General features: G+C 44.6%; 1 protein-coding gene across 1 annotated transcript in view; it reads right to left on the bottom strand.

The window, feature by feature from the left end:
* Positions 1-1,033: 1,033 nt before the first annotated feature.
* Positions 1,034-27,774, bottom strand: part of BRINP1 (BMP/retinoic acid inducible neural specific 1) — a 93,282-nt gene continuing 66,541 nt past the window's right edge. The window contains exons 4-8 of the mRNA XM_071453829.1: positions 23,613-23,782; positions 22,251-22,356; positions 14,578-14,814; positions 8,368-8,590; positions 1,034-2,798 (exon numbers count right to left, since the gene is read on the bottom strand). Coding sequence (XP_071309930.1) covers positions 1,658-2,798; positions 8,368-8,590; positions 14,578-14,814; positions 22,251-22,356; positions 23,613-23,782 — 1,877 coding nt within the window. The 3' untranslated portion in view covers positions 1,034-1,657. The remainder of the gene's footprint in view (positions 2,799-8,367; positions 8,591-14,577; positions 14,815-22,250; positions 22,357-23,612; positions 23,783-27,774) is intronic.

The raw sequence follows: 27,774 nt of genomic DNA, 5'->3' as shown, positions 1-27,774 counted from the left end.
TCTCCCTTTCTGAGCAGGCAGGAATTCCAGTCTCTCACTAGCACTTCTCAATCAACCTCAACTAAAAAAAACAGTGAAATTAAGAGAAACACCTCACTACTCACCTCCCACAGTGTTCAGACTTCATCACCCAGCTCAGATGATCCTTCATTCACACAGTCCATTCAACATCCTACTTTTTGTTTAAATCCAAACACATGTCCCCACACATTCAAAAAAATTTTACCCACCTTTTGGTTATTTTAGTATTTTTTTGATAACTCAATTTTTTTAATTTGGCTTTATCCTTGCAAACTCAGGATATGTTTGGTTGTTGTGCTCTTCCCTCCCACCCCTCCCTTTTACTAATTTTGCATATATTTTAATAAAATGTTCTCATATATTTGCTATATATATTTTTTTTTTTTGTGGACAAAGTGTAAGTGAGACAAGGATATTATTCACAGCCACAGAAACATAAGAAAGTAAAAGGATTTTTTTCCTTTCCCAGTGAACAGAGATGACCTATGTACCCTTCAGTGTCTCCAGGTTTCCTTGGAAATGTATTCCCTTGCATTGTGCTTTAGTTTTTGTGTTGATGAGGGTTACCCCGTGCTATTGGAAAACCCAGCACCTGAGGCAGAAAGACAAACTCAGCTTTGCCTTTATGATTTTGGCTTTCTCTGATTTAGGGACTATCTAGAAGGGTCTGAAAGATGAGTGAGGGAAGATTTACAGGTGCTGCTCCTCCTCTGGCACCTCTGAAGGCAGCACCAGCCCAGGGCAGGGCACAAACTGCAGGTCAAGCTAAGAAACCCAACACATCCCATTTTCCAGCATCTGCTGAGTCTCTACCTCTGGTGAAATGTCTTCCAAGATGGAAATCCCAAAGGGAGGACACCTGAGCCCTGCACCCACCCTCCACATTTTCTGTGTTGTCTCACCAAGGAGGTGAGAAAACTCATCAGTTGTAGTCCCCAAGGGCTGCCATCCCCTCCTGTCCTCCAGCAAAGCTCAGCACAGGCTGCAGGAATAACTCAACATAGAGCTGGCATAAATCTCAACAGAAGAAATATCTTTTATCTTTAACCATTTACTCCCACTATAGGAATAATGGTAGCTCTTTTACATTTACATATAACTCTTGTTTGTTTGTTTGCTTTGATTTTTTTTTTTCTGTATGTCTCTTTGTCTTGGCACCTGCATAGCAGAAAACTTGACAGTTCAGTACAGAAGTTTGCCCCTCTCTCTGCTCCTCCCTTTATTTCCTCTGCTGCCCCTGAGGACTCACAAGCAACACCCCCAAGGTCAAGAGAGAGTATGGTGTTACCCTTTTATGACGGATTATAGAAATAACAAACATGCCTGACAGTCTTATACAGCGGCTAGAACGGGTTTAGTTTTCAACAAATGAAGAATTTCCTCTTTTTTTTTTTTCCTCTTTTGTATATTAATTACATTTTACAAATCTTATTTTTCCCCTTTTCTTTCCCCCCACTTTTACTTCTTCCTTTTTTACTTTTTTTTCCTCTTTCTCTTTTTTCTTTTTTTTTTTCTTTTTTTTTTTGTGGGTTTTTTTTTCATTTGTTCGTTCGTTTGTTTTATTTTTCTTTTTTTTTTTTTTTTTTTATACAGCAAAAGGATCAATCACCAAAGTGTCCATTGCTAAGTCCAGGGGTTAGCAGAGTTTGGCTGTCATCTGGTCGGACTGTTTGAGGATCTCGGTGTTGTACAGGTCCAGGGCGTGGTTCACTCGGATGATCTCGCTGTTGGTCAGCTTCAGGCGGTGCTTGAGCATACACGAGAACAGATCCAGCTGCGGCTTCCCCGGGGCCACCGGAGGCGCCAGGCGGTTGATTCGGTCCCGAATATCCAGCAGCAAGAGCATGACGGAGGAGGAGGAGTAGAACTGCCCGCCCTGCGTGTAGGACTGGTTGACCTGCTGCACCGCGCTGCGCAGGAGGTCCGCGTTGAAGCGCAGGCTGTAGCCGAAGACCTGCACGTCTGAGATCTTGATGTAGAACTGGCGCTTGGTGGGGTCGGAAAGGTCCACGGGCCCTTGGCCAGTCTCGTTGCGCAGGAGGGAGGGCAGCCGAGTCCGGCTGCGTAGGTAGATGTGGACGGTCTCAAAAAAGGTTTTCCACCGGTTGCCCAGCAGCAGGGTCCAGTTGTAGCACTGGCTGTTTTGGAGGCGGATTTTCTCCCAGCGCGGGTAGCCGTACTCCCCGAAGGGCATGTTCCAGCCCTCCGAGTGGCTCCCGCTGAACGGGTTGACGTAGACAAAGAACATGGGGTCCAGGCTGCTGTTGCGCATCTGGCAGATGCGCATGGAGATCCCGATCACCATGTGGATGAAGTCCATCCGGTTCTTGTTGCTCTTCAAGGTGAGGGACATGCGCTTGCGCCACCGCGGGTCGAAGAAGGTGTCCAGGCGGATCTCGTTGCTGATGAAAGTGGTGTGCACGTACAGGCGGGAGTCCATCTTCTGCAGCAGGTACTTCAGCTCCAGGTCCTGGAAGTCCAAGTCCGTCTCAAAGCTGATGAACTGCTCGCTCCGCTCCGAGTCCACGTTCTGGGGCTCGCAGCGGCCTCGGTAAAGCTTGTAGCCCTTGTTGCACGAGCCGCAGAGGGAGATGTTGGCAAGGCTGCACATGGCACAGCTGTTGTTGCCCCCGATGATGCAGGGGATGGGGCGCTGGCACAGACTGGTGCCACCGTGGCAAACGCAGCTCCGCTGGCTTTCCAGAAACGTCCCCCAGAACCCGTTCTCGTTGCAGTAGAGCAGGGACTGGACTCGGGTAAGCCATTCCTGTATCGTCCTGCAGGTGAGGAGGAGGAAGAATTAGCGCTGTAAGGCCTCACAGGGAATCAGTGTTGGCATCTTGCTGGAGCTACAGTGTTTTCAGGGATATGTCTGAGGCAGAGCTCTCGGAACATCAATACCCTGCCGTGGCATCTGGGAGCTATTCCAGTCTATTTCTAGACTGAATCTTTCATCTGCTGTTTACTCCTCTGGTGATGAGCAAAATCCTTCTAAGAAATTGCCACCAGTTGGAAATGCTCACCTGAGCTCTCTATCTTCACTCTGCACCAGGAGCCAAGACAGGCACTGTGTCCTGCCAAGGATCCCAGCAGGGCTCTACTGACATGGGAATGGAGCTGATAAAGCCATGCCAGAGTCTGTGGGGCTATCAGGACATCCCAAGGGCAGCAGAACTCCCAGGCTAGCAGGAGGAAACTGCTCTTCAGGTCATTGGCTCCACCCTCTAAAACACAGACCCATAACAGGACAAGCAAAGCAAGCAGCAACCTCTGCTTAGGAGCTCAGAACAGTAGAAAAGAAGGTGGAAGCCAGGATGCATAGAGACAAAGCTGCTAAAACTATTCCTCCTTAAAAAAAAAAACCCCAAAAGTCTTCTGCTAATTAATCACTTCTTGAAGTCTCTTCCTTAAAATCAGCCCCGCTCACCCACCCCTGAGCCCCACCACTCCCACAGCTGCTGGATCAGCACTTTCAACCCCACATCCTGCAGCCCTGGAACGACTCCTAGAAAATGACACTGCAGCCCACGTTCACTTTTTTTGCACAACCCACTTGCCACGTTGCCTTGTTCCCCCTTTTTCCCCCTTCCCACTGCCCCAGGAAAGCTGGGTACAGCGGCTCCTTTCTCAGCAACCCTCAGCAGAGCCCTGTGTGCAGCCGCTGCTCCCTCCCCTCCACCTCCCCCCTGGCTAATGAATACTTCATTGTCTCCTCTGGGCAAAAAGTTCTTGGTAGTGCTGCAGTGAGAGGACTGGCTAATGACAAATTAGGATTCAGCCCCTGTAGAACAGGAGGAGTGATTATGGACAGAGGCTCTCAGAGCTGGATTAGTGAAATTCATGGCACCTGCATCGCCTGACCTCCGAATAATCATTAAGCTGTGGGCTGTATCAAAGAAGGCATTAAATGATACAGCAGCAAAGAACAGCAAGATGATTAGGGGGAGGGAGCCAGTGGAGGGATGAGAGTGTAAAACAGAGGAAAGCACTGGAAGGAAAGAAATAATCAAGGAGCAGAAACAGAAAGATTGGGAAAGAAAAAGAGGAAAATGTGCAGGTAAAAGGAAAAATGAGAGAGAAACACAGTGGGCAGGGGTAACGGGTGGAGAAAGGGAAAAACTGCAACAGCAACCACTGAAAGAAAAGCAGGAATGAAAAAGCAGGAATGAAAAGCAGGAAGAAAAGGAGTAAAAAGAAGGACAAGGAAAAAAGGAAGGACATTAGAAGAAAAATTCTGAAGTGTTGGATATGGAAACAGACAATTTTTCATATTCTCCTACCCCTGGTACAGGGCTGACAGGGTCTCTTCCCCCTATTCCCAGCCAAGAGGAGCTCTTCTGCTGGTGGAAAGGACAAGGCTGGCTGGGGAGCTTGGGAGCAAGGCAGTGACCCCCATAAATATCTGCTGTAGAGGGAGACAATCACAGCCCTAGTCCCTCAAAATGAGCACAGGGCTCCTCTTAATTCCTGGGACAGCTCTGCCCCGAGGGGAGGGGACAGCACAGCACAGTGTGCCTGTAAAACACAGCCACAAGCTGACAGCAACAAGCATTTCCAAACCATCCCGGGGACTGAGGCTGTCTTCTGCTCACAGGTGAAATTTTGCTCACTTTTCAGCAATACAAATATATTTTCATCCATCTGAATCTTTGTGCTTCCTGTTTGGAAACCCAGTCAAATGCACCTGGATTTGTGCAGTGCTGGACTGATGCTTTACACAGGTTTTATGTGTTGATAATGCCCCTGAGTTGCTGGGCCATGGACTGCCAGGCCATAGGAATGAAATAAATTAGAGTCAGATGACCACATTCTGTCCATTTTGGGTATTTTCTGTCTTAGCAAAAAAATCACTGGATAGTAATCTTCTTCTTTATACTAACAGCCAGCAGAACAAAATGGGAAAGAAACCTCAGCTGATATCTTGAAATGGATACCAGTAAATTTCCTGTTCCCCAGATGAACTTTGTGGAGGATGGATGGGAGGTTGTTTGTGGTGTGTGTGTGTGTGTTAGCTTTCAGCAAAGATACAAGGAAGACTAAAAAAACCATGAAGAAAATGAAACAGGAGACTACCCACCATCTCCTGATGGCAGCAATAAAGGATGTAATTAAATAAAAATGCAGAATCCAGGGCAGAGCTGGGCATCAGCTACAAACACAACAATGGGAAGTGTGAGAGAGTGAGAGAGAAGTAAAGTGGTATAAATTACCCCATTTTTTCTTGCGACTGGGACAGGTTAAGAATATACACAGGACCAGCCAAAGCCCTTCAGCTGACAGGAGGTAACGTTTTAAAACACACCCCTCTGACAGCTCAGGCTCATGGCATTGTACCCAAGAGGTGTCACAGCAGGAGAATGCTGGAAAAATCCACTGCTGAACAGCTGGAAACCAGTACCAGAGTAGCCCCTGATCCTCATTTAAAATATTCCCAGGGAGGTGCTGGGAATCCCCACACCTGGAGGTGCCCAAGGAGCACCTGGATGTGGCACTCACTGCTCTGGTTGGGGTGACAAAACGGGGATCAAGCCCAGGCTGGACTCACCAATCTTGGAGGTCTTTCCCAACCTCAATGATTCCATGATTCTAAAGTGAAAATAAACATGACCTGCAGGCCAAGCTCTGAGTGAGAATTACTTTGCAGTGCTCTCTGACTGTTGCTCACTGGACATGTGGCTCCCTGGCAATGCTGGGAACAGGCAGCCAGACAGATTTTGGTTTTTATTTGCAGGAAAAAAGGCAGGGACTTAAATAATTTCCTTTGTAAACTCACCTTTCGCTTTCCAACCATCACTAGCTGCTCTGGGGGTACTTTTGGGTTTTCTGTACAGGAGAGTGAAGTAAAAAATGCTATTTTTTTCCTCAGCAGCTGTGAGATGTATTTTGGCTGCAGGCCAGAACATGTATAACCCTTCTCTCCATTGGACGTTATTTCTATTTTACATCCAGTGCTTTAAAATAAAACTACAGGTGATCATTCGACATCAAAGTTTTATTAACTGAGGAGTGGTCTCCTTTTTAAACCAGCTGATTTGCCTCTGTTTTAAACCTGTAAACTTTCCTGGGTTTTGACAAAAGAAGTACAGACCAAATATATCTATATCTATATCTATATCTATATCTATATCTATATCTAATCTATATCTATATCATCTATATCTATATCTATATCTTTATATATTGATATATCTATACATTTATCTATACTTCCATAGATAAAATATAGATATATAGATATATAGATACATAGATATATAGAGATGATATATAGATATATAGATACATAGAGATATAGAGATATAGAGATATAGAGATATAGAGATTTCTATCTCCTTAGCCATTGCAAAGGGTCATGGAGAACCAGCCTAATTGCCAGAATCTCTACTCTTCTTTTCTTATCTTCCTTTTGGAAGCACCACCTATTCCTTTCCCTGAGGACAATCAACTGCAATCTTTTTTTTTTAACATTGCCTTTGAATGTATAATGCAGGCTTACAATTATGTGTATTAGAGAGAGAGAGAGGCTTGCTCTTAATAGAACCAAGCCATCCTTTCAAAGCCACTGGCATGCTTGATGAGCCTCTGTCATTCTGTACAGCAGCAATTAGAAAATGAGAGTATTTCCCAGCTCTGTGAGGAGAAAGATGGGCTGCACCTCTTCCACTATAGAGCTCCTACCACACTGCTCCCCTGCCTAGCTGCAGATGCAGAATGACAAACAAGAAAAGAAATTATAATATGCCTGCTCATGTTGACTTAAACAAATCAAGCACATCAGTCAGTTAAAAACCCATCTGCCATCATCCATTCCACCCTCCTTCCCCCACATTTCATTGTAGTACTTGGAGGCTCCCTTTCTGCTTGGCTGGGTTTTTAAAATAGATGATAAATGCTGAAGACATATTTGTCTGAATCTTTTGGAGTAACATGGTTGGATGGAGATTTCCTCGCTGCTGCTTCACTTTCTTGTTGTTGTTGTTGTTGTTGTTGTTGTTAAAAATTCAAAAACAACTAAAAATTCCACCTTGGACATGCCTTTGGCTCCTCCAGCACTCAGCCTGGTCAGAGCAGCTCAGCCACTTGGCAGGGATGGGGCAGGTTTAGGAAGCTCTCCAAAGACTTTATTTCATAATCTCTTACATTTAATAGATATTTCTCCTCATCCCTAGTAAGTCCATCAAATTTTTGTCTAGAAACATGAGATTTCTTGGTAATTAAAGAGGTGTTAAGCCCTGGAAGGGGTTTTCTGAGCTGCACAGTGATGAAATGAAAAGTCAGCGTGTTCAGCAGCCAGGGAGCTGGATGAGAGCTGTAGACAGCAGTCAATCTGTCAATTTTGTCTTGAAACAGAATATTTAGGTAATGAAGGAAGTGAACAAACAGTTTCTCTTCAAATATTAACTTGACCTGACCCTTCCAAGAGAAGCATGCAAGAAAAGGCACTCAGACTCATTTGTTTTCCCCCAAGATTTTCCATATTGCTTCAGTCCAGACAATGTAGAAAGACACAGCAAGAGATGTTTATGAAAATCCAGAAATGCAAGTCTCCAAAAAAGGAATTGAAGCAACTCAGCTACAGGTTAGGGCTGAAAGGAGCCAGCAGGAGGGGATTATCAGATATCAATAATTGCTGTAGCAGTGGAAAATGCTCTCCTCCACATATAATAAATGGAAAATCTGCTCTCTCCACCTATAATAACCCTGCCAGGCTTCTGCTCAGTGAGGTTTTACAGGTTCACGCTGCATCTCACAGCAAAAATGTGATGTATTGCAAGTGAAACTAAAGCTTCTCCTTTCACTCTGGAGATATTGAGGAGCACAATCCAAGAATGGACTGAAGCACCTTGTGCTCCACATCTCTCTTTGAACAGCAAGAGGAGGCTGAAAGCTCAGCTGTGGATCTTGAGGGGAAAACCACAAAAAAAGCAGAACAGACTGAAGATATTCTTGCAGAACTTAAAGAATAAGTGATGCCCTTCCCCTGGGTAGCTAAAACCACACAGAAGGGATGTGAATGTAATGAGGAATGTGACAAAAGTTACCTACACCTCCAGGAACTTCCAGATTTTACCGTTTTCCCCAAACATCCACGCCAACACCCCCTACATCCAAACACATCCTGCTGGGATTAATCCCAAACCCAAGCCCAAGACGTGAATGTAATGAGGAATGTGACAAAAGTTACCTACACCTCCAGGAATTTCCAGATTTTACCGTTTTCCCCAAACATCCACGCCAACACCCCCTACATCCAAACACATCCTGCTGGGATTAATCCCAAACCCAAGCCCAGCTCCACCAGGCCCTGAGCCCAGCTCCCCCATGCCCGAGGAAGGATGGAGGTACCTTTCCCTAGGCAGCTGGTGGTTAGGATTGTGCCGACACCGGACGCTGAGGCCAAAGAGTTTGCGGGCGGTGCGCTGGATCTTCTGGCGCTGGGCTTCCAGCGAGCTCTGCAGCAGCTTGTAGCGGTTCTGCAGGTCCCAGTCGTTCCCCCAGTGCTGGTGGATGCTCCCAATGGTCAGGAAGTGGTTGCTAGGTAGCCTTTTCATGAAGGATTTGAACTCATCTGGAACACACACACACACACACACACAAGAAATGGGGAGAAATGCGGAGGTTTCTGAGCTGTGACAAAGGTTTTGTTGGCAGGGTGGAGAAAGAGCGGTGGTGATGAGGCCATCAGCTCTGCCAGGGGAAGGTGATGCCCATTAACTCACTGCTCTGAGTTAAGCCACTAATCCCATGGCTGTTGCTGCTCCCATCTAGGAAAAAAACCCCTATAGTGAATATCAAGGTGTAACAGCACAGTTAAAATGTACACGGTGGAGGAAAAAAAAAAAACCAACAGCAGAAATTCCCTGGAACATGAGGTTATAGTGTAAGGGTTATAAACAAAAAGCTGGGAGTTGTAATCATTTTCAGTTAAAGTGTTCTCATTTATGTTGTTTTTCAGCTGCTCCTGAAATGCTGTTTGTTGTTGAAGGCAAAGCATTTTGCTGTGTAATTAAAAAAAAAGGGGAGAAACAAAGATTTAAAAATTCCCCAGAGGAAAGGTTTGGATGCTGTTAAAATGTCCTGCTTTTGCATTTTTTAAAATGAGCATTCTGATTCTTACCTCTTATTTAACTCCATTTGAAGTTAAATGAGTTGCATTTTGTAATGAGGAAAATAAAATGAAATAGTTTGAAGGGCTCGAGTGAGAACAAAAGGTGTCAATTTTAGCCAAAGGAACAAATCCAATTGATCGAAGAATATATTGTTCAGTATTGCTGTTTGTTGTGTTTGTTGTTTTTTTGATCACTTTATTTCCATTTTATTTTGCTTGATAATGAAAAAACCCCACTGTTCTGCAGGGTTTGTTTGAGGTTGTTTCGTTTTTTTCATCACAATCATCAATTCTGATGCTGTTTCTGTTTCTGATCAGCCCCTCCTTCCTACCTGAGAAGGGTGGTTTGCTCAGATTCTGATTACCAGGCTGGGACAACCTCAGATGAGGAAAAACCAGATGGTTCCAACTTTCTCAGGGGAAAATAACTCAATTTTTGATGCTAGAAAACCACATTTGACACAGTGAGACCTTGAGAAATGCAATGAGTGGGACAATAAGAACTCCATCAAATGCAATAACAACAAGAGCAATGTTTTGTACCAGGAGAGAAAAACCCCAAGTGTCAGCACAGGCTTGGGCACAATCAGCTGAGGAAGGTCCTGGGGGCTGAGGTGGGTCCACATCCTGCTCTCACTGGAAAAAAAACACTTCATACTGGACTGAATCCTGCTTGGGGACACTGATATTCACCTTTTCTTGGCAGTGTTACACCTGGGGCACCCACCTAAAAGGGATGGACAAGACTGGGAGGGCAGAGCTGAGGGACATTGAGGTGCCCTGAGCTCTGCAAAGTCAGGTGTGGGGAGCTGCACTGGTCTCACTTGGTAAAGAGGAGGCCAAGGGATATTTAATTACAGCAAAAGGTACTCACAGATATGAACAAAACTCCTCTTTTGAGAGACACTTGCTGTAACAAGGAGCAATACACAGTTTGCAGCTTGAGAAATTAAAATGATTTACTGAAAAACTTCATCACTTGGAGGTAATGCAGTGCTGGAACACGATCAGAGATGTATAAAAATCTCTCATTTTACACTCTGCTAGGCAAAACCAAGGCTGACCTGACCTGGTGCTGGCTTTGGTCCTGCTTCTAGAAGGAAGCTGGACTAGGACCCTGCCATAAACTTCCCAAACAAGCCAACAAGAAGTATTTCCTCTACATTATCTACATTATTTCTGATCCTTTCCCAATCTTCTTTTTTTTTTTTTAATTCCTTCATCCTATTTTCAGAAGGAAAAGGAGAGCTTGTAAAGGCTGACATCTTTTCAAATAAGAAAAAGAAATAATCCATAGAATTAGCGGAAAAAAAATCAGATAATTTAAATCCTATAGTACAAAGTTAAAGATATTTGCATAACAGATTTCCTATGCAGGAAATTTCCTACTTGCAGTTCATGCTTAACTGCCCAACAAAGGATATTTGTACATCAGGCAGTCCCATCCTGCCATGGATGGTAAGTGGATGTTCACATCCTCCTCATACAAACAATCATCACCACTGCACTAACAACATCCCTGGGACATCTGCTTGTCTCCTTTCTCCCCCAAAGACAACCAAGAGATTTTTTTTTTTAGTAATCTCTCAGGTTTTCACTGTGTTTTTAATGCTGCTGCAAGTGCCCTTCTCCTCCTGAGCCCTGACTGTGCTTTTCCGTGGGCCTCTGGAACCACCATCAGGTGTAATTGCTTCTGTTGACCATGCTGATTACTCCGGGTACCTTTCAGCAGTAAAAGCCTTGCATTTGCTTCCCGCCCCTTATAAATCAATTTCCTCAAAAGCCTTTTTGTGCAGGAGCCCAGGCTCTTTTCCCTCTGATGATGAATGTGGAACATTTTTCATCGAGACGGGCGAGGCAGGAATTTCGGTGCAGTGTGCACATTTTGCTACCGCAGTGCAACGTTGGGGGAAAAACAAATGAGCAGCAAATCTGGCAAAATAAAAGCTGGATGGGGTTGTTTAAAATTAAGGTGATGAAGAAAAAGAAAAGTACTTTAAAACCAACATCGTTTCTTCATGATTTATATTTATTTATAACTCTGCCTGAAAGCCAGTGGTATGGATGGGGATATTCCCTGTTTCTGGGAATAGTTCATACTCAGCCCTGAGAATTTCCAATTAATTAACAAGTCTGTTTGCATTTGTGGTTATTTGATTCCTCTGCACAGCAGACCTTGCTGATGGCTGGAACTACACCTCCCGTGATGCAGCCTGGCCCCTCTTTCTGCTGAGTCACCCCATCCCTAAGGCAGTCCCATGGCAGTGACTCAGCATCACAAGTGGCACCACAGGGAATTGGCAGGTCAGACATCTCTTTCACAGATGAAATTTTCTTTTTGCCAGTGTTAAAAAAAAATAAATAAATCCCATTTACATCAGACAGCAATAGTCTCGAATAAACAAACAAATTAACTCCACCAAATGACTTAATTAAAAGTTGGCGCTTTTTTTAATCCACAATCACTGAAGTTTTTGACCAGCCACTCTAAGATGTCAAGAATAAGGCAGAGTTATTTTTCTCAATTTACCCACAAGCAGTGAAGCACAGGGTAAAAAATTTCCTGAGCTGATTCAAAGCAGCTTCAGTTCACTGCAGCCTCCTTGACTTTGAAGATACTATTCCAAATCACAGCAACTCTTGATTCACCCTGCACAATTTTTTTCAAATTAACAGAGGATCCAACACAGACCAGAAGCAGAATATAAATGTTTTGGGCTTTCAGTGGCTTCCTGTGCAAAATGGTATTTTGCTTTCAGAGCACTCCTGTGCCTTTCAGTCCACTTTATTGGAAAAGCCTTCAGGTGTCATCAGAGATTTCTCCTCTGCTGTTCATAATGAAGAAAATCCTCTAGTTATTGGGAATATTTATTAAAACAAAGAAGCAAAACACTAATACTGCAGGCTTTTGTGATAGCAACTTCTATCTCAAAGGATAAGTTCACGCATGATGCATCAAAGTGATGAATCAGATGCAGCAGCTTTAGACATAAAGATAATCACTCCATCTAGCCCTGAAAAGCCTCCAGCCCTGGGTGGAATATGGCAGAAATTGCACTGCAATATGTCACTTGAACATGGCAAATGAAAAACACCTTCCCCCATTCAAATCTCAAGGGGAGGGAGCCTGGATATAATTATCTGCCCTGGCCTGTGCTTGGATTGAATGCAGCAAGGACAGGATGTGGGGCTGGAACTCCCCTCCCCACAGGGCTCCCACCTTCTCAGTGCTGGGTTGGATCCCCTGGGATGGGAAGGGGTTTGGTGAGACCAATCTGTGGCTCTTGAGCACCTTTTGTGGAGATGCTGTGCCAGAGCTAACAACTGCTAACACATAACCAGTGGCAGAGCTGTGCTGGCAGGCACTGCCAGTAATCCTTGTAAACTTGTGTGCTACTGAGCTGGCAAAAGCTCCTGAAATCCACATTTCTGGTTTGCCCTGGGGTTATCCATCCTGCTACCATGATATTTTCTGAAAAATCCCTTCACCAGGATTTTTTCTCCTGGCAAGATAAGAAGCCTCAGCTTCTCCCTGTTTTGCTGCTCTGGAATGTGGTCTGGAGATTGTTTAGCCGAACATGTGAATTGTTTTTAATTAATAACCAATCACAGCCAGCTGTGTCGGACTCTGAGGAGTCAGTCACGAGCTTTCATTATTCATTCTTGTTAAGCCTTCTGATGTGTCCTTTCTCTTTCTTTAGTATAGTTTAGTATAGCATTCTTTTAATATAATATAATATCATAAAATGATAAATCAGCCTTCTGGGAACATGGAGTCAAATTCTCATCTCTCACCTCATCCTGGGGACCCTCCCAACACCACACCCAGCCCATCCATGAACCCACAGAAACTCACAGAACACATCTGACCTCGCTAGCTGGTGACCTGCTCCTGGAACTGCCCAGCCCTGTGGCTCCCCAGGGTACCTGGGGGATCTGGTCAAGGTGGGCATTAACCTTGGGCCATTGACTCCCGCCCTGGCTGCTCAGGCTGCTTGAGCACCAGGGTGACAGCATGAGTGGGACATAAGGACCTGTGCAGCAGCACAAACACCGTAGGGGCCACGTGTTGAAGTGTGAAGCAAATCCTCCACAGACCTTTGAGGAAACGTCACAGGCTTGTCACAGATATCTTTTATGGAAAATCCTTTCCTCAGGATTTTTCCTTCTGAGAAGCTGAGAGGCCTCAGGAGCAAAATGTAACCAATGGTTATCTGCTGCTGTGGAATGCAACAGGTGCATCTGGGATTGGGCTCATGTGGTTGTTTCTAATTAATGGCCAATCACAGCCCAGCTGGCTCGGACTCTCTGTCCAAGCCACAAACCTTTGTTATCATTCCCTTTTTTTCTATTCTTAGCCAACCTTCTGATGAAATCCTTTCTTCTATTCTTTTAGTATAGTTTTAATGTAATATATATAATAAAATAATAAATCAGCCTTCTGAAACATGGAGTCAGATCCTCGTCTCTTCCCTCATCCTTGGACCCCTGTGAACATGGTCACGCAGGCTACTGCATTTCAGCCTTTAAAGGGATTAAGGTGGCATTCAACATGAAGAAAGAAAGAAAACTGATGAAGGATTCCTCTTGAATTGAGCTAGGTGGTCCTTTCCTCACAGTTTTCTTCCTGACATGGAGATCTGGGCAGTTGTGACAATAATCATTGAAGAAAATGTGTCTGAAAGTGGCTGGTGAAGACTGAAAGATGAGAGTCAGCACAAGGACAGGCTCCTGATGAAGTTCTGCTTGGTGCCTGTGTGGTTTCAGGGCAGACAGGCCACTTGCTAAAGGAGATAATTCACTGAAAGTCTTGCTCTTTCCTACCTCAAGCCCTCAGGAGTGTGTATCCTGTGAGTACAACACACCTACTATGGGTAAACTACTCCCACTGCCACCACCAATGCGGAACAAACTGTGCTGACACCCCCAGCCTCACCTGGGGAGAAAGTGGGAAAGATAAATGTTCCCAGCAGCAGGGAACATTGCCCTGCAGGACAGAGGAGTCATTTTCCCTTCTTCTCCCTGCCTCAAAGGAGGTGTCATCTGGCCTGTGTGATCTTCTCCCTCTGAATTGCTTTCACCAAAGCAAAAGAAAGTATTCATTCAAATCTGAAAAGCAATTTCTGCATCATTCATATGGTGGAAGTTTCTCTGTAGAACTAGTAAAAGAGAGATTTGGAGATGGTTTAGTATGAAAAATCAGATTTTTAACCAAACATATACTTCCATGGAAAATATCCCTGTACACATAATTCCATGTGTGGTGTGTGTTCCTGTCTGTGTGTTTAATAGAGGAAAAAAGGGTAGGACTTTCAAGACTAAGATCCTGGGTTTGGGTTCAAATCTTCTATTTTTTAGCCAAACTAGAGCATTATACTGAGGGAATAAAAGGTTTTTACCAGATTGTAACCTGCCACAAATTGAAAAAGCGAGTTTTGGTCAGTTACCTGAATTCTCCAGATCTTTATAGGCTTCTGTCCAGGTCTTGGCCATGTTTGCCAGGGTGTACTCCATGATCTGGATGTCAGTGATGGGGCAGTTGCACTGCGGGAACTCCTCGGAGCACTGGCAGCCACACTGGCTGTCCCTGCAGATGTACTCGCCCTCCCCATTGCACATGATGTAACTCAAGGCAGACTGGACAAACTTCTCTTGTAAATACTGAGGGAAGATGATCTGGAGGCCTGGAGAGAGAACAACAGGGTTATGGAAGGAAAATAAAAGTAAATAAAAAAGTAATTTCAGGCATTTGTTGCTCTTTTCAAAACATGTTTCTTTAACAGTTTGAGAAAGTTATGGTGAGGAATTGAAAGCTGTCATGAATAAGGAAGGAACAGTAGTGATTTAGCTGAGAACAGAGCCCATCTCCTATGGGCAGGAGAAGGGTGACAAGAAACTTCCCCTTCCCCAAAACCCTTTCATCCCATTCCCAGATCCCAGTACAGTACAAGGCCCTGATTGCAAAGCCTCCCTTATTCCCAGGTGTGGTGTTTTTTGTGTCCTGAAACTAAGTGCTAGTTCAGAAGCAGTGAGCATTATGCTGCTCTGACCTGTTTAGAGAGATTCTAAATGGGTTTGGTTCCACAGAAAAAAAGGGAAATACACACTGAAAGGGAAAATAAGAAGGAACAGAAAACAGAAGAAAGGAAAATACCACAAGAGGGGATTTATAAAAGTCCCTTGCAGAGTTAAGTGCCCAGCTCCCACAGCATAAATACAGGAGTTGAGTACCTGAGCCTTCACAGCTTGCTCCCTGCTAGGAAGGCTACTTGCCAAATCCTATAAAAGTGCAAATGGATTTAGTGCCGATGATTTCAGTGTTGCTTGGCAGACTTACATTAGCAGGGAGATCTATCCCCTTGTCCCTTCCTGCATGGCAAGTGTTTGTGTATGCATCCATCTGTGCAGGCAGCAGTGTAAGTGCCCCTTTGCTCAGGTACCTGAGATGCAATAACAGTTTCAATGTTTGCCCTGAGCACAGTGTGTGTGGTTTTCCATCCCGTCCTCCTCCAGACTCCCTGCAGATCTCCCTGAGGATTCCCAGCTGTTTGCTTCTACCTGGCCAGTGCTGCCTGTCAGCCCCTGTCAGTGTCTGTGGAGCACGAGGCAGGGGACAATAACCCCAAACCTTCCAGGGACCTCTCAGGTTTCTGTGGTTGAGATGACCCCAAGGTATTAAAGAGTCTCTTTTTTCCCAGCCCCATGACCGAAGAAGAAGTGGAGATTCCTCGGTTCTGCTTTTCAAGGTTGTTTATTTTTCCTTATCTATCCCGTTCTTTCTCTGACCTGCTGAGATCTGTCCAGCAGGTCGGGTTGTGGCACAGTCCCTGCCCTCAGGCTGGTGTTAACTTTTTATACTAAGAACTAAGTGTGCTTTATTTACAATAATTTTCTGATACCTATCACCTATGTTAGACAGTCTGTCTCTACTCTGAACCAATCCAAAAGTGCCACCATCACAGCAGAAGATGGAGGACAAGAAGAAGGACAGGACATGCCCAGATTCCTCCATCTTGCTTCTTGAACCCCATTCTAAAACCCCAAAATTCTACTGTTTCACCCTGTGGCAAATTCCCTATCATTCTACTCAAACCCTTGTGGCTTGTAACTCCTCACACGAAGTTGGTAATTGTTTCCATGGACTAAAATCGAAGGCACAGGTGGTTTTGACTCCGTGCCAAGGTCTCTGAGCCCCTTGCCAGGGTCTCAAATCCCCCAGGGCAGCCAGAGGAATGTCCTGGGTCCTGACAGGGACCCCCTTGGAAGAGGGCAGGTCTGGAGTGGCAGTGTGAGGAGTTTGTGGCAGTGCTGAGGCAGGTCTGGAGTGGCAGTGTGAGGAGTTTGTGGCAGTGCTGAGCTGCGGTGCAATGGAGGCACGCGGGTCAATCCCCCATCTGTTTGTGCTTCTGCTGCGCTGCATTACCAGAGCCATGCCTGACAGCTCACTGGAGTGGAATGAAAATCAGACAATAATTCAGAGGATGAGAGCGTGCAGGAATGGCAAAAAAGGTTGTGACCCCTTTCAGGAGTGCAGGCCCGTCTCTGATGGGTTGTGCTCACCTCAGACAAGAGAAAAACAGCAGGCGGTGACCCTGGGACCCCCATTACCCTTTTGCATTTGGATCCATAGAAGCACCTCAGCCTTAATGAGGTCCCTCTGGAAGAGCAGGTTTGGGGGCTCAGGAGGCTGTGGAAGGCACAGGGAGCCCTGGTTCCCCTGCCCCTGTGCCTGGTGGCACCAAGCTGCCCCTCTGCCTGACCCCACTGGCAGCCTCCAGGTAGGGTGAGCTTGGAGCACCCTCCAGCTGGGAATGTGTTTGTGACACTTGCACAGGGAAGGATTTCCAGCCCAGGGACACTTCTGCATAGATCCTGCTGCCTTTTCTGCATTGCTGTTGTGTACTGGAAGGAGCACACAAAGAGCTGACCAGGACAGCATCCCTGCAAACACCTCAAAACTGGCCTGCAGAGGATCATTATTTTGAGGTGCCTTTGGTCTTTTCTGAGATGTGTCTCAACAAGAAGCTCAGATTTCTTCCTGCTGTCTTCAGGAAGTCCTGAAGCTCAGCCTCTTCCAGGGATTGTAATGGTAGGACAAAGGGGAGTGACTTTAAACTGAAAGAGAGTAGGTTTAGATTTGACATTAGGAAGAAATTCTCCCCTGTGAGGATGGGCAGGCCCTGGTAGAGGTTTCCAAAGCAGCTGTGGCTGCCCCTGGATCCCTGGCAGTGCCCAAGGCCAGGCTGGACAGGGTTTGGAGCAGCCTGGGACAGTGGGAGGTGTCCCTGCCCATGGCAGGGGTGGGATGGGATGAGCTTTAAGGTCCCTTCCAATCCCATTCTGGAATTCTATGATTTATCTGAAACAACCACTACAGAGGGATGGTCCCTTGCCAAACCCTCACACTGATATTAGTGACCCACCTGCCAGGATCCCAAACTTTCTTTCAGGGTGGAATGAAAGCGCAGTGCTGTTGGAGAGCTGATCCACAAAAGGGACCAGAGAGCCTGAAGGCAGCTGTACTCACTGAGCTTTCAAGCTCACATGAGAGCAGAGCTGGACTTCTTGATGTGCACTGACTCTTCATTCATGGTCCAAGTCCCATGAACACATTTTCCACTCTGCTTCATGGAGGAGCAACCTGCTCTGGCTCTTTGAATATGATCAAATTACCCCAGGCTCTTAAGCTCTCCATAGTTTCTCTTTGAATTTGAACTTGGATAAAGCACAACAAGGTGTTTGGTCCCAGCTACAAATGATCCTGGCTTTGGAGATTTTAATTTTTTTTTTTTTTCTGGAGGGAATAGGGGTGAAAAAAGCAACTGAAGTTTCAAGGAAAGCACCTCCCATTGCAAGGGAGATCCACTGTGCATTCCAGCAGATGCAGAGGTGTGAATACCCTGTAATCTCCAAAACACAACATGCTTTAACACTGCAGTGTTTCACATGGATCCTCTCTTTTTGCCCATAAAACTCATGGTTTCTGAAAAAAAAATAACATTTCCAGGAAAATATCCTATTGTAAGAAATAATATAATGTTTAAGGGGCAATCAGACCTCTGTACACTTAGCACCAACTCAACAGAACACTGATATAAATACTTAATTTCATCAGAAAAGCAGTTTTGCTGGAACCCACCAGTTGCCTGAAGCATTTGACAAGAAGCCCACACTCAGGGCTGTTTGCACAAGTGACACCCAAACCCAGTCACTCATGGAGCACCAGTGACACTCCAAACACAACCCCTGACTCTAAACAGGCTGCTGGGATTGCAGGTGACTCACATCTTCCAGCCTGCAATTTCCTTGTGGAAGAAACCAGTGCTTCTGGTTCTGGTTTCTTCCAGAAGAAACCAGAAACTTAACAGCTGAAATTTCTGGTGCTCAACCAGAAATTTCACAGCTGAAATACAGCTGTGCCTATTTCCACAGAAGTATTTTATATATATACATGTAAATATTCACAGATTCCTCATCACCCCCAGACAAGGGCATATCAATTTTTTTCATATCAATTATATACATATCAATTTATTCATTTGAATTTTTTTGCTTTAGTTCTGAGCATCTCTGAACTAAATCAGAGTGATTGTGATCATCTCTGTGATTGGATATCAACAAGAGATTTTACAAGCTCTGTGCCAGCAGCAACACCTCATCCAGATGATCCTGGCATCCTCTCTTTCATGTGTAGCTCTAGCCCATGCCCAGGGACTCAATATTTCTGGAATTCAGTGGGTTATGGTTGTCAGGAAAGCACAAGTAGCATCAATCTTTTGAGACCACTGCTCTGGGTGCTTCTGTTGCTACCTGTAAAGCAGGAAAGCTGTAATCCCAAGGAATATAACAGCACCACTGAGCAGCTTGTGCTAGCAGGGAAAGCCCTGCTGCCAGCCACAACCCTAATAAAATAATAAAATATCCCAAATGCTGTGTTGTTCTCTAAGAAAGTTATTTGGATATTGCAAACATTAAAAAAAAACATATATATATATATATTTATATATATATATTCAATCTTTCACTGCTGTCTACTGATGAAACAATCTCAAGTCAGCAGCCAAGAAGAGAAGCAATCTGGTCTTAAAAATTGGGATTTTGGACCATCCCCATGGGGAGAATCCCTCAATCCAAGCCAAGGGGCACAAGGAATGGACTCATCCCCAAGAGCAGCCTCAGGAGCTGATAACAGATGCACAAGGAAAGTTTGCTGCTGACTTGGATATCTTAGATTTTTAGGTAATTTATTGATCAGAGGAGGAATTCTGCCACTTTGTAAAGCATGAAGTTCCTCTTTAAAAATGAAGGGCAGCACAGATTTGGTATAGGTTTATCTTAGATAACTACAGGCAGAATATGAAGTATCTGACAAGGGAACATGTCCTTAATTCACCCAGAAAAACTATTAGAGATAGATGTTTGGCTTTAGACTGTATATAAAAGGCTTCCTGCATTAAAAGAGGTAAATTTTCCCAGCTCTAAATTAGAGCTATTTGAAACATTTTCCACAGAAGAGTTCTCTGTTGAAAATGCAGTTCCATTGAAGCATTTTGTGAGAGCATGTTGACTCCAAAAGCACTTTTCACTTTCTAAATGTATTTTTTCATACTCCCTCATTTCACTGCAGTGAAAAGTTGAAATGTTTTGTGTTGCCATTACTGTTCTTTCCATCTTGGAAAAAGCTTTAATAGTAATTTTAATGTAAATTCTAATGTTATGTTATCATATATGCTATGCAGGTATATAATACATCTCTTTATGTAGTTATAGATGTATAATATATAAGGGTATTTACACATATACGACAATATAGTATTAAATATTGAAATTTAATATATTTAATATATTTAATACTATATAAGTATTGCATACAACATGCATTATGTATAGCATAATAATATATGACCATATTTGATGTAGAAAATGACCTAATATGCAACATTTCCTGTTTATTGTTGCACAGTTTGGAACAGCATAGAAGGATTGTACCTCACTGAAATAGTGCTATGCTCCAATATTGACATATACTGTCAGTAACAGTATTGATACAATAAGCCATGCCTCTGAAATTTGGAGTTCCTGAAATTCTTCAAAATGTTGCTTTTTTTTCCTTAGTCAAATTTTCCAATTTCTGGCCAGGGAACACAAATGCCCCTTTCCCAACAGGTTGCTGTAGAGCTGCTGGTACCCTGCCCTGCATCACCACAGGGATCCTGCTCCAGGGAGTGCTGGGAAAAAGGGGGACATTCTGTGACAAACACTGTGTATATATATGTATATAGATACTCCAGAACATGTCATGCATGCTGGGCCCACAAGGATACTGGTTTATAAATTAGTGATTCTTTTTTGTCCCAGCAACCCCAAGTGCAGCACCAGACACCCTGCACTATCCTCCCCCAAAATCAACCTGCCCAAACCCTACATGGGTTCATGGAATCATTTAGGTTGGAAAAGACCACCATGATCACTGAGTCAGCCTTTGGATAATCACCACCTTGCCAACCAGAGCAGGGCAATCAGTGCCACTTTCCACCCTGTCTCTCTCTCCTGAAAGGCACAGCTTTGAAAGCCCAAGTCCCAGGGCTGGGCAGCAGCAAGTTCAGACAGAGAAATTCTCCCTGTCACGAAGAAGCTGCTCTTTTATTGAGCCAGGCTGAGAGCTGGAGTGACACAAAGGCAGGAACATGGATTTCTGTCAGCAGCTCATGCTCGGCTGCTAATCAGATCAGAGGAGACTTGGTCACGATCCATTACCTGCTGCAGCCCTGTGACTAATTTGTAATGAGGCCTCTCAGAGCAGAGGAAGGATCCTGGGTAATTATCCCAAGAACCACACTCCAGATTAGGTAGAAAACTCAGGTGGAGCTTTAAAGGTCACTTTGTTCCATTAGGAAGAGCTCCTGCCTTCCTCCCTTCCCTCGCTGTCTCCTTTGCCTGGGTTCAGCCATGGAGCTCCATGAAACCCACGTGTGGTTGGCCCCCAAGGTTCTCTGTCTGCTCCCATCAGAGACCACAGCCTCATCCCCTCTGTCTCCTAATTTTTCCCTTTTCCTCCACCTCCTTCCCCCTCCCTTGGTTTATCTCCTCTCTTGTAGGATCAGATAACCAATAGCAGTCTATTGATTTACCCACTTGTCTGCCTATAACCCGAGCTGCCTGCTGATTTAGCTGCTTCCCCACTTATCTCATGTGTCATCCTTGGGTTTTCATTACCAGCAGCTATCATCACAGTGTAAAACCCTCTCAAACTGCTTATTGTTAATTAGCTAAGAACCAGAACTCAGTGATTTGGATAATCACTGCCATAGTGAAAACAACCTGCATATTATTTTTAAAGGCAAATAATAACAACAATAATATTATATCCACAACATTACTTGGTAAATGAAACCCAGTTTCTGTGAAACCAAAGATTAAAACAGCACTTGCCAAATTATACTCAAAGCAGAAGATGTAATGTAGCCCATTCATCTGAAAAATTAAAATTTGTGCAAGTACAAGGATTTGAGAAATAAAACCATCTGGGCAAATGAGCAATTAAATCCCACATTTCCTTATTTTGTCAAAAACTTGGGAATAACCTTCATGAATTACATGCCCAGTGAATTTCCTCCTTCTACTGAAGTTGACTTCTTGCTAACCAGCATGTATTTATTTATTAATTCAGCCATGACCTCTATCTGTTGACTTTTGGACTAGCTCCCCATCTGGGACTGAAGCCATGGCTTCTAGCATCCAAATAAAACCTCTGTGACTTTTCCCAAAGATTATGGTCATTAGAGAGCCCCGAAAGCTGATCTGCAAACCTCTTACACAAATCAGCAGTTTGGGAGGGATGGAGAGACGTGGGCAGAATTCTCCTTCTACACTGATGGAAGAGGTCACTTTTTTTTTTTAATGTTGGTGTGTGTATCATACACAGAAGTCCATCAAAATTCAGCAGCAGAGAGAGACACTTCATTGGGGTCAGCCCTAGCTCTGCTCAGCTGAACCTCGTGTGAAGCTGCAGGGAACTTCCAGACACAGCAGAATCACAGCAAAGAGAAGAGGGGGAAAGGCTCAGAAAAAGGGCACTCCTGTCCCATTTCCACCCCCCTCCCTGGTCCCTGGGCCCTACCTTGCAGGTGGAGTTTGCTCTCAGTGCTTTGCAGAAGGACAGAACTCACAGAGTCCAGATTGTCGTAGCTGTTACAGCCCAGGGGGCCGGTCCGAGTTTCTGTTACCTACAGAGGATGCAGAAAAGAGAGAATGTTCCCTTTGACTGCAGCACCACACCTTCCCCAGGCTTTTTAAATCTTTTAATTCAAGGACTCCTTGTCACCGGCTGGTATAAGCCAAAACACATCCTCCCTAATTGGGGAAAAATGCCCCACCCTGCAAGACACTGCTAATGTTTGGTGCAGTCTCAAGCTGAAAAATCAGAAGGAATTGTGGCTGCTTTCTTTAGGGTACCTCAGGTTATTCTGGGCTTGGCAATGGGATCCTGCAGATTGATGTTTCTCACAGAGGATCTCCACTGGAGAACATCAGAAGCCTGTAGAGGAATTATTCCCTGGCTTCTCTTATTGGAAAGCAAGAAACAGAGATGGATTGCCAGCCCACAGTGGTGCCTGGTGCTCCCACAACAGATGTGAACAGCAGCCCTGTGCTGAGGATGGATGGAGGCACAGATGACCTGCAGTGCTGTTGCTGTTGGTTTCCTGCCCTCCTGGAATTCACCACGGGTGATTATCTGCTGTCACTGTTTCAATATCTCAATACAATTTCCCATCCAGAAGGGAACAGCCTCAGCCATGAGACAGCACAGAACAATAACGAGAGCTGAAACCTTTCAGAAATGGCTAACAATGACGACTCCATCCACATCACCTTCCCTGGAGTGAACTCAGCAACAATAAAATCCCTGCCCACTGTAGGATGATTGCTTTCAGAGAAGGCAGCCTTTGCAGAGCCATTTTCCCTGTTTTGTATTCTCTGAGCAGCTTCCCTTCCTTCCTGCTGCAACCCCCAAGCTGTCTCTCAGTCCGTTTCATTCCAGAAGCCTCAGTAATGCCACGCTGAGTTTTTTCACCATTTCTTGTAAATTCAGCTGAGAGATGTTTTGCAGCCTTACACCCCCAGGAGACAAACACTCCTAGGTGGCACAGGGCTGTTCATTTCACAGACCTGCCTTTCCCTTCCAACCTCCATCACTGATCTGGGTCCTCTGTCCCTCTCTCCCTTCCAGAAGTCACTGTCACATCTAGTGAAAGCCTCCTGTCCTACACAATCACCACACTGAATGCCCACCTCTTTCCAGACATTGGTGACCCTGGGGAAATCAATTCTTCAATTGAATAAGAGCCAACAACCTAACCCTGGGAATAAAACAACTTGTGCTCAAAGAAGACACCAGACTGGCAAAGCCCTGCCCCAAATCCCTAGAGAATCCATACAAGGCAGACAATCTTTTCCCTCTTCCTAAGGCAGGATGTGGTACCTTGATTGCTCCTGTAGAGATCTGGATCTCATGGAGTCTCCTCATGGTGCCATCACGATCTACAAAGTAGGAGGAGGCGAGCTGGTGCAAAGCTTCAACGCTCTGGGTGGCGTTTCCTGACTTTCTGTCGAGGCGGCTTTTGTCCATGTACATGGTCAAGGCCTCCTCTCCTGCAGCAGAGAGAAAAGGAGATTTCAGGCTGCAAGCAGGGAGAAAATGGTGTCATCTACTGCACCTAAAGAAAGAGAAGTCCCACACCTAGAGCACTCTTGGAGGAATCCACCCTTCCTCACCAGCATCATAGGAGGACATAGAGAAACCTCCTCCTCTATTCAGAAGCAAGGCCGAGTCCACCAGACAGGTAAAGCAGCTCCACTGAATTGAGTAGACAACATTTTGGACATTTTTTTAACCAAAGAGCTTTGCCACAAAGGATTCAGCCCATCTGTCCCACCTGAAGCACGTTCTCCCTGTAGGCAGTGCCTCTGGAATGATGCACACCTGACAGGAGAAGATCTCACTTTGTGCAAGTCTCTGTCTGACCCGACCTCTGGAGGGGATGGATGATGACTGCAAGCAGAACACAGTGTGCAGGTAGGTACAGTGGACAAATAAATGTTACTTGGGCCTCTTCAGCTCCCAGTGGCATTGCAAAAGGGGAGAGGAAAGGGGATGAGTAAAGAGAATTAATCAGAGGAAAAGCAAATAAGTTAATTTGAACGAACCACCCTTGCTGCCTTCTTTCCTCTCCCAGAGTCTCATCCAGGGAATATAAGTAAAGAGTGAAAATACCATACAAGGTAAGGGACAAAAGCAGGTGATTTTGAAATGGTAAACTCAGAGAATCTGGGAGAGAAGCAGTTAAGAACTGAAAAACATCAGCAGAGACCTGAATGTAACAAAGCAGGTCTGAAAAGGACATGCAGCTGAGAAGGACTATTTACCTAATAATTCAATTTGTGCTGGGTGAGACACATTAAAATCCAGTCCATTCTTAACAAAAGGCTGGCATTGTGAGAAGTCTTAAAAGGTGGAATGCCATCCTGCATCCTTAACATGTGAAACATGGATTTTAATAAATGAAGAGAAGACACAACTACAGGAGGAATGTGCCATTTCTACATAACTCTCTTAATGAGAAGAATGGTGCTTGTTCTGATTTGATAGATGAACCACTGATGAATACACTGCCTCTGGCAGTGATAGCATGGTCCAAAAAATATGTACCACTGCTTTCAAGGCCAAAAAATATTTCACTTTTCATCATCTTTGCATAATTTTTTACGAGAACAAGGACTTACTTTTCTTTAAAATTCTTACAAGCTAAAACAATTTGATTCATCCAAATTATTTCTTTTATTTCATATATGAAAAAAATAACCCCAAATCCCAGTAAGCCCTCCCTCTCACTTTCCCTGGAAATTTTCCAGCTTTTATCTGAAAGCCAAATGCCTGAAAACAAACCAAAAATATTCTGGTGGAAAATCAAAATATTTTTATTTGATTTCAGTTTTTCAAGCAATAGTTGTGTTGAGTATTCAGCCTTTGGCTTTGAGAAGAAAAATTCACTTTTTTTTTTCTTTTTTTGTGGAAAGAAGGTGCTTTTCATCAAAATAATTGATCGGTTGAAATCTTTTAATTAGTTTTGCAGGACCTAAGTGGAGAAGTTAGGCATGTAAAACTTTGTCTTTAATATTTTGTTAAAAATAACAGACTAGCCTTCGACCACTATCAAAGCTGTGGTGGCAACAATGATGGCATTGTTATAGCTCTTACAAAAGCACTTTCCCTGGAAAATGACCAGCTTTGATTTCCTTTATCACCATTACCATTTTCATGTGTCGAGCTTGTGAGGAGACCTTGGCAGGGATCAAGGCTCTGCCACATCAGGCTCTGTCCACACAAACAAAGTCAATCCATCTTCCAGAGGATTGAACCCCCTGGATCTGATGAGACACAACAGGTGAACACAGCAAACAGCCAGCGAGGCACAGGGGATAAATAAAATATCTGTGATTAATGTGAGGAGCAGTGGTCACTGCACTGACCACTCAATGCATTTTTGAGTTTCGTCCCTTTGTGTTTTTCAGGGGGATTTGAAGGAATTTTGTCATTTTTATGAAGCAACTCGTTTGCCACTGAAGAGGCTGGATCAGTGGGAAAGTGTATTTTGAGCCAGAAGTTCTGGATCTCTCATGTAACAAAAGCATTTAACTGCAAGGAGATGCAGCAGAGAGAAATGAGAAATGTTGTTTCGCCACCATTTTGTGAGGCTGTGGCAGGAGAAGGAAGATCTGGGATAATTGTCCCCTTAGCAGTGATGCACAGCCATCAACTCTTCATCAATTGCACCAATAACTGGGGAAAAAAACAACTTTCCTGGGAAAAAAATCATGCCTCATATTAACAGCCAAGGCACAAAAATCAGGATTTTTTCATTCCAGCCTGGCTCATTTTCACTAGAGGAATGCTGAGGCTGGAATCCTTGGCCAGGGGGCAGGCAGGAAGCCTGGGTGGAATCACATCAGGCAGCAGCACTGCTGTCACATCACCAGCAGATCTCCTCTTGGATTTGGTCCCTACACAACATGAACCAGGCACAGAGAAGGAGAAGGAGAAGGAGAAGGAGAAGGGGAAGGGGAAGGGGAAGGGGAAGGAGAAGAGAAGAGAAGAGAAGAGAAGAGAAGAGAAGAGAAGAGAAGAGAAGAGAAGAGAAGAGAAGAGAAGAGAAGAGAAGAGAAGAGAAGAGAGAAGAATCTGTTCTCTGGAGCAGTGAGGATTAGTGATTTCCCTACAAAAGTTGTCATTTTTTTCCTCCAAAGGAAGAAAATAGAGAAATCCATGAGTGATGATGTTTTTTCCTGAAGGAGCAGTGCTGTCCCTAGGACTGAGGGGTGCTGAGCAGGGACACTGCTGCTGCAAACCTATTCTGTGCAGCTCTGTGCAGAGCTGGAAAAGCACAGCATCCCCATGGAGGGGTCACATGGGAAAGCAACTCTTGGATCAAGAGAGGTTAACAGAATTTTCCTGCATTATTAAGTCTTAATTTCTCCTTTAATTAAGTGAATGATATGTTCAAAGTTGTTTTTCCTTGAGGGATTTTCCTGAAAATTGGCTCTCAGCTCTGTGTGCTCCATCCCAGAGCATGGATGCCCTCAAAGTGACCCTTCACCAGTGCCTTTGTCACAAGCAGGCTGGAGCAGAGCTGGGTTTTCCCTGGCTGCTCTGCAGGTTTGAAAGGCACCAGAGCTGTTCCTCCTGTGTCCAGGTGTGAAAACTGCAGCGTTCAGGTGCTGCTCCCTGTCCCACCCTCCTGGGGCCCGAGCAGCAGCTGGCATTTCAAAGCCAGCCCAGTTCCTGTGTGTTTGTCACTCTCTGCCACCTCCTGAGACACCAGGCTGAGCCACAAGCAGCCATAACCCAGGGCAGAACTGCCTGCAGCTCTGCTGGAGAGACACCAGCTCCTGGGAGAGCCAGGTCATGGCTGCTTTTATGTCCCAGAGCTCTTGTTTAGCCCCCAGACTGAGATTGGAACGTGTCCTCCGTGCATAATGCATGCCCAGCTCCGTCTGCATTTTCCCTGCCATTGCCAAGATAAATCCTCTTTTTCTCCCCACCATGCTCAGGGCTGGTGGGGTGTTTAGTGCTCCCCTCCAACACCAGTTCTCATTATGAGCCTCTGCATATTTAAAGTTGTTGTGTTGTAAAATCAGGGGAAGAAACAAGCCCCTGTGAATAATTTACAACCTCAGCCAGGCAAAATTAAAAATATATTTTACCATCAAAGGTCTTTCTTATTTTGAATTTTCATGGATGTGAGTGGCAAGAAAAAGAGGAATGTCAATGGGAAAAAAGTAAACCAGCAAAAAGAAACTATAAAAATCTCTACTTGGCTGTCTTGGGCTCTGTAAAACACGGTCTTGAAAAGTGAATTCCTCAATAAAAAGCAGTTTATCTTTACCTAGACTTCATTAAGGCCTGAAGAAAGCAGTCACTTATGCTCTACAATGCTTGGAAACCTCCTTTGCCTCACATCTCTTGCTGATGGAATGGACTTGTTTGGGTGCCTGGACTGGAAGAGCAGCCCAAGGATCTTTGAAGGACATCACCACACCAGAGGCCACTGGACTTCTGGGGAACTGTGCCAATTTAGCTACCTACC

This window comes from Agelaius tricolor, unplaced genomic scaffold (assembly GCF_023055355.1).
Source record: "Agelaius tricolor isolate 1412-34295 unplaced genomic scaffold, bAgeTri1.0.p SCAF_37, whole genome shotgun sequence".
Taxonomy (NCBI): Eukaryota; Metazoa; Chordata; class Aves; order Passeriformes; family Icteridae; genus Agelaius; species Agelaius tricolor.
This window is presented reverse-complemented; position numbering and strand designations above follow the sequence as displayed.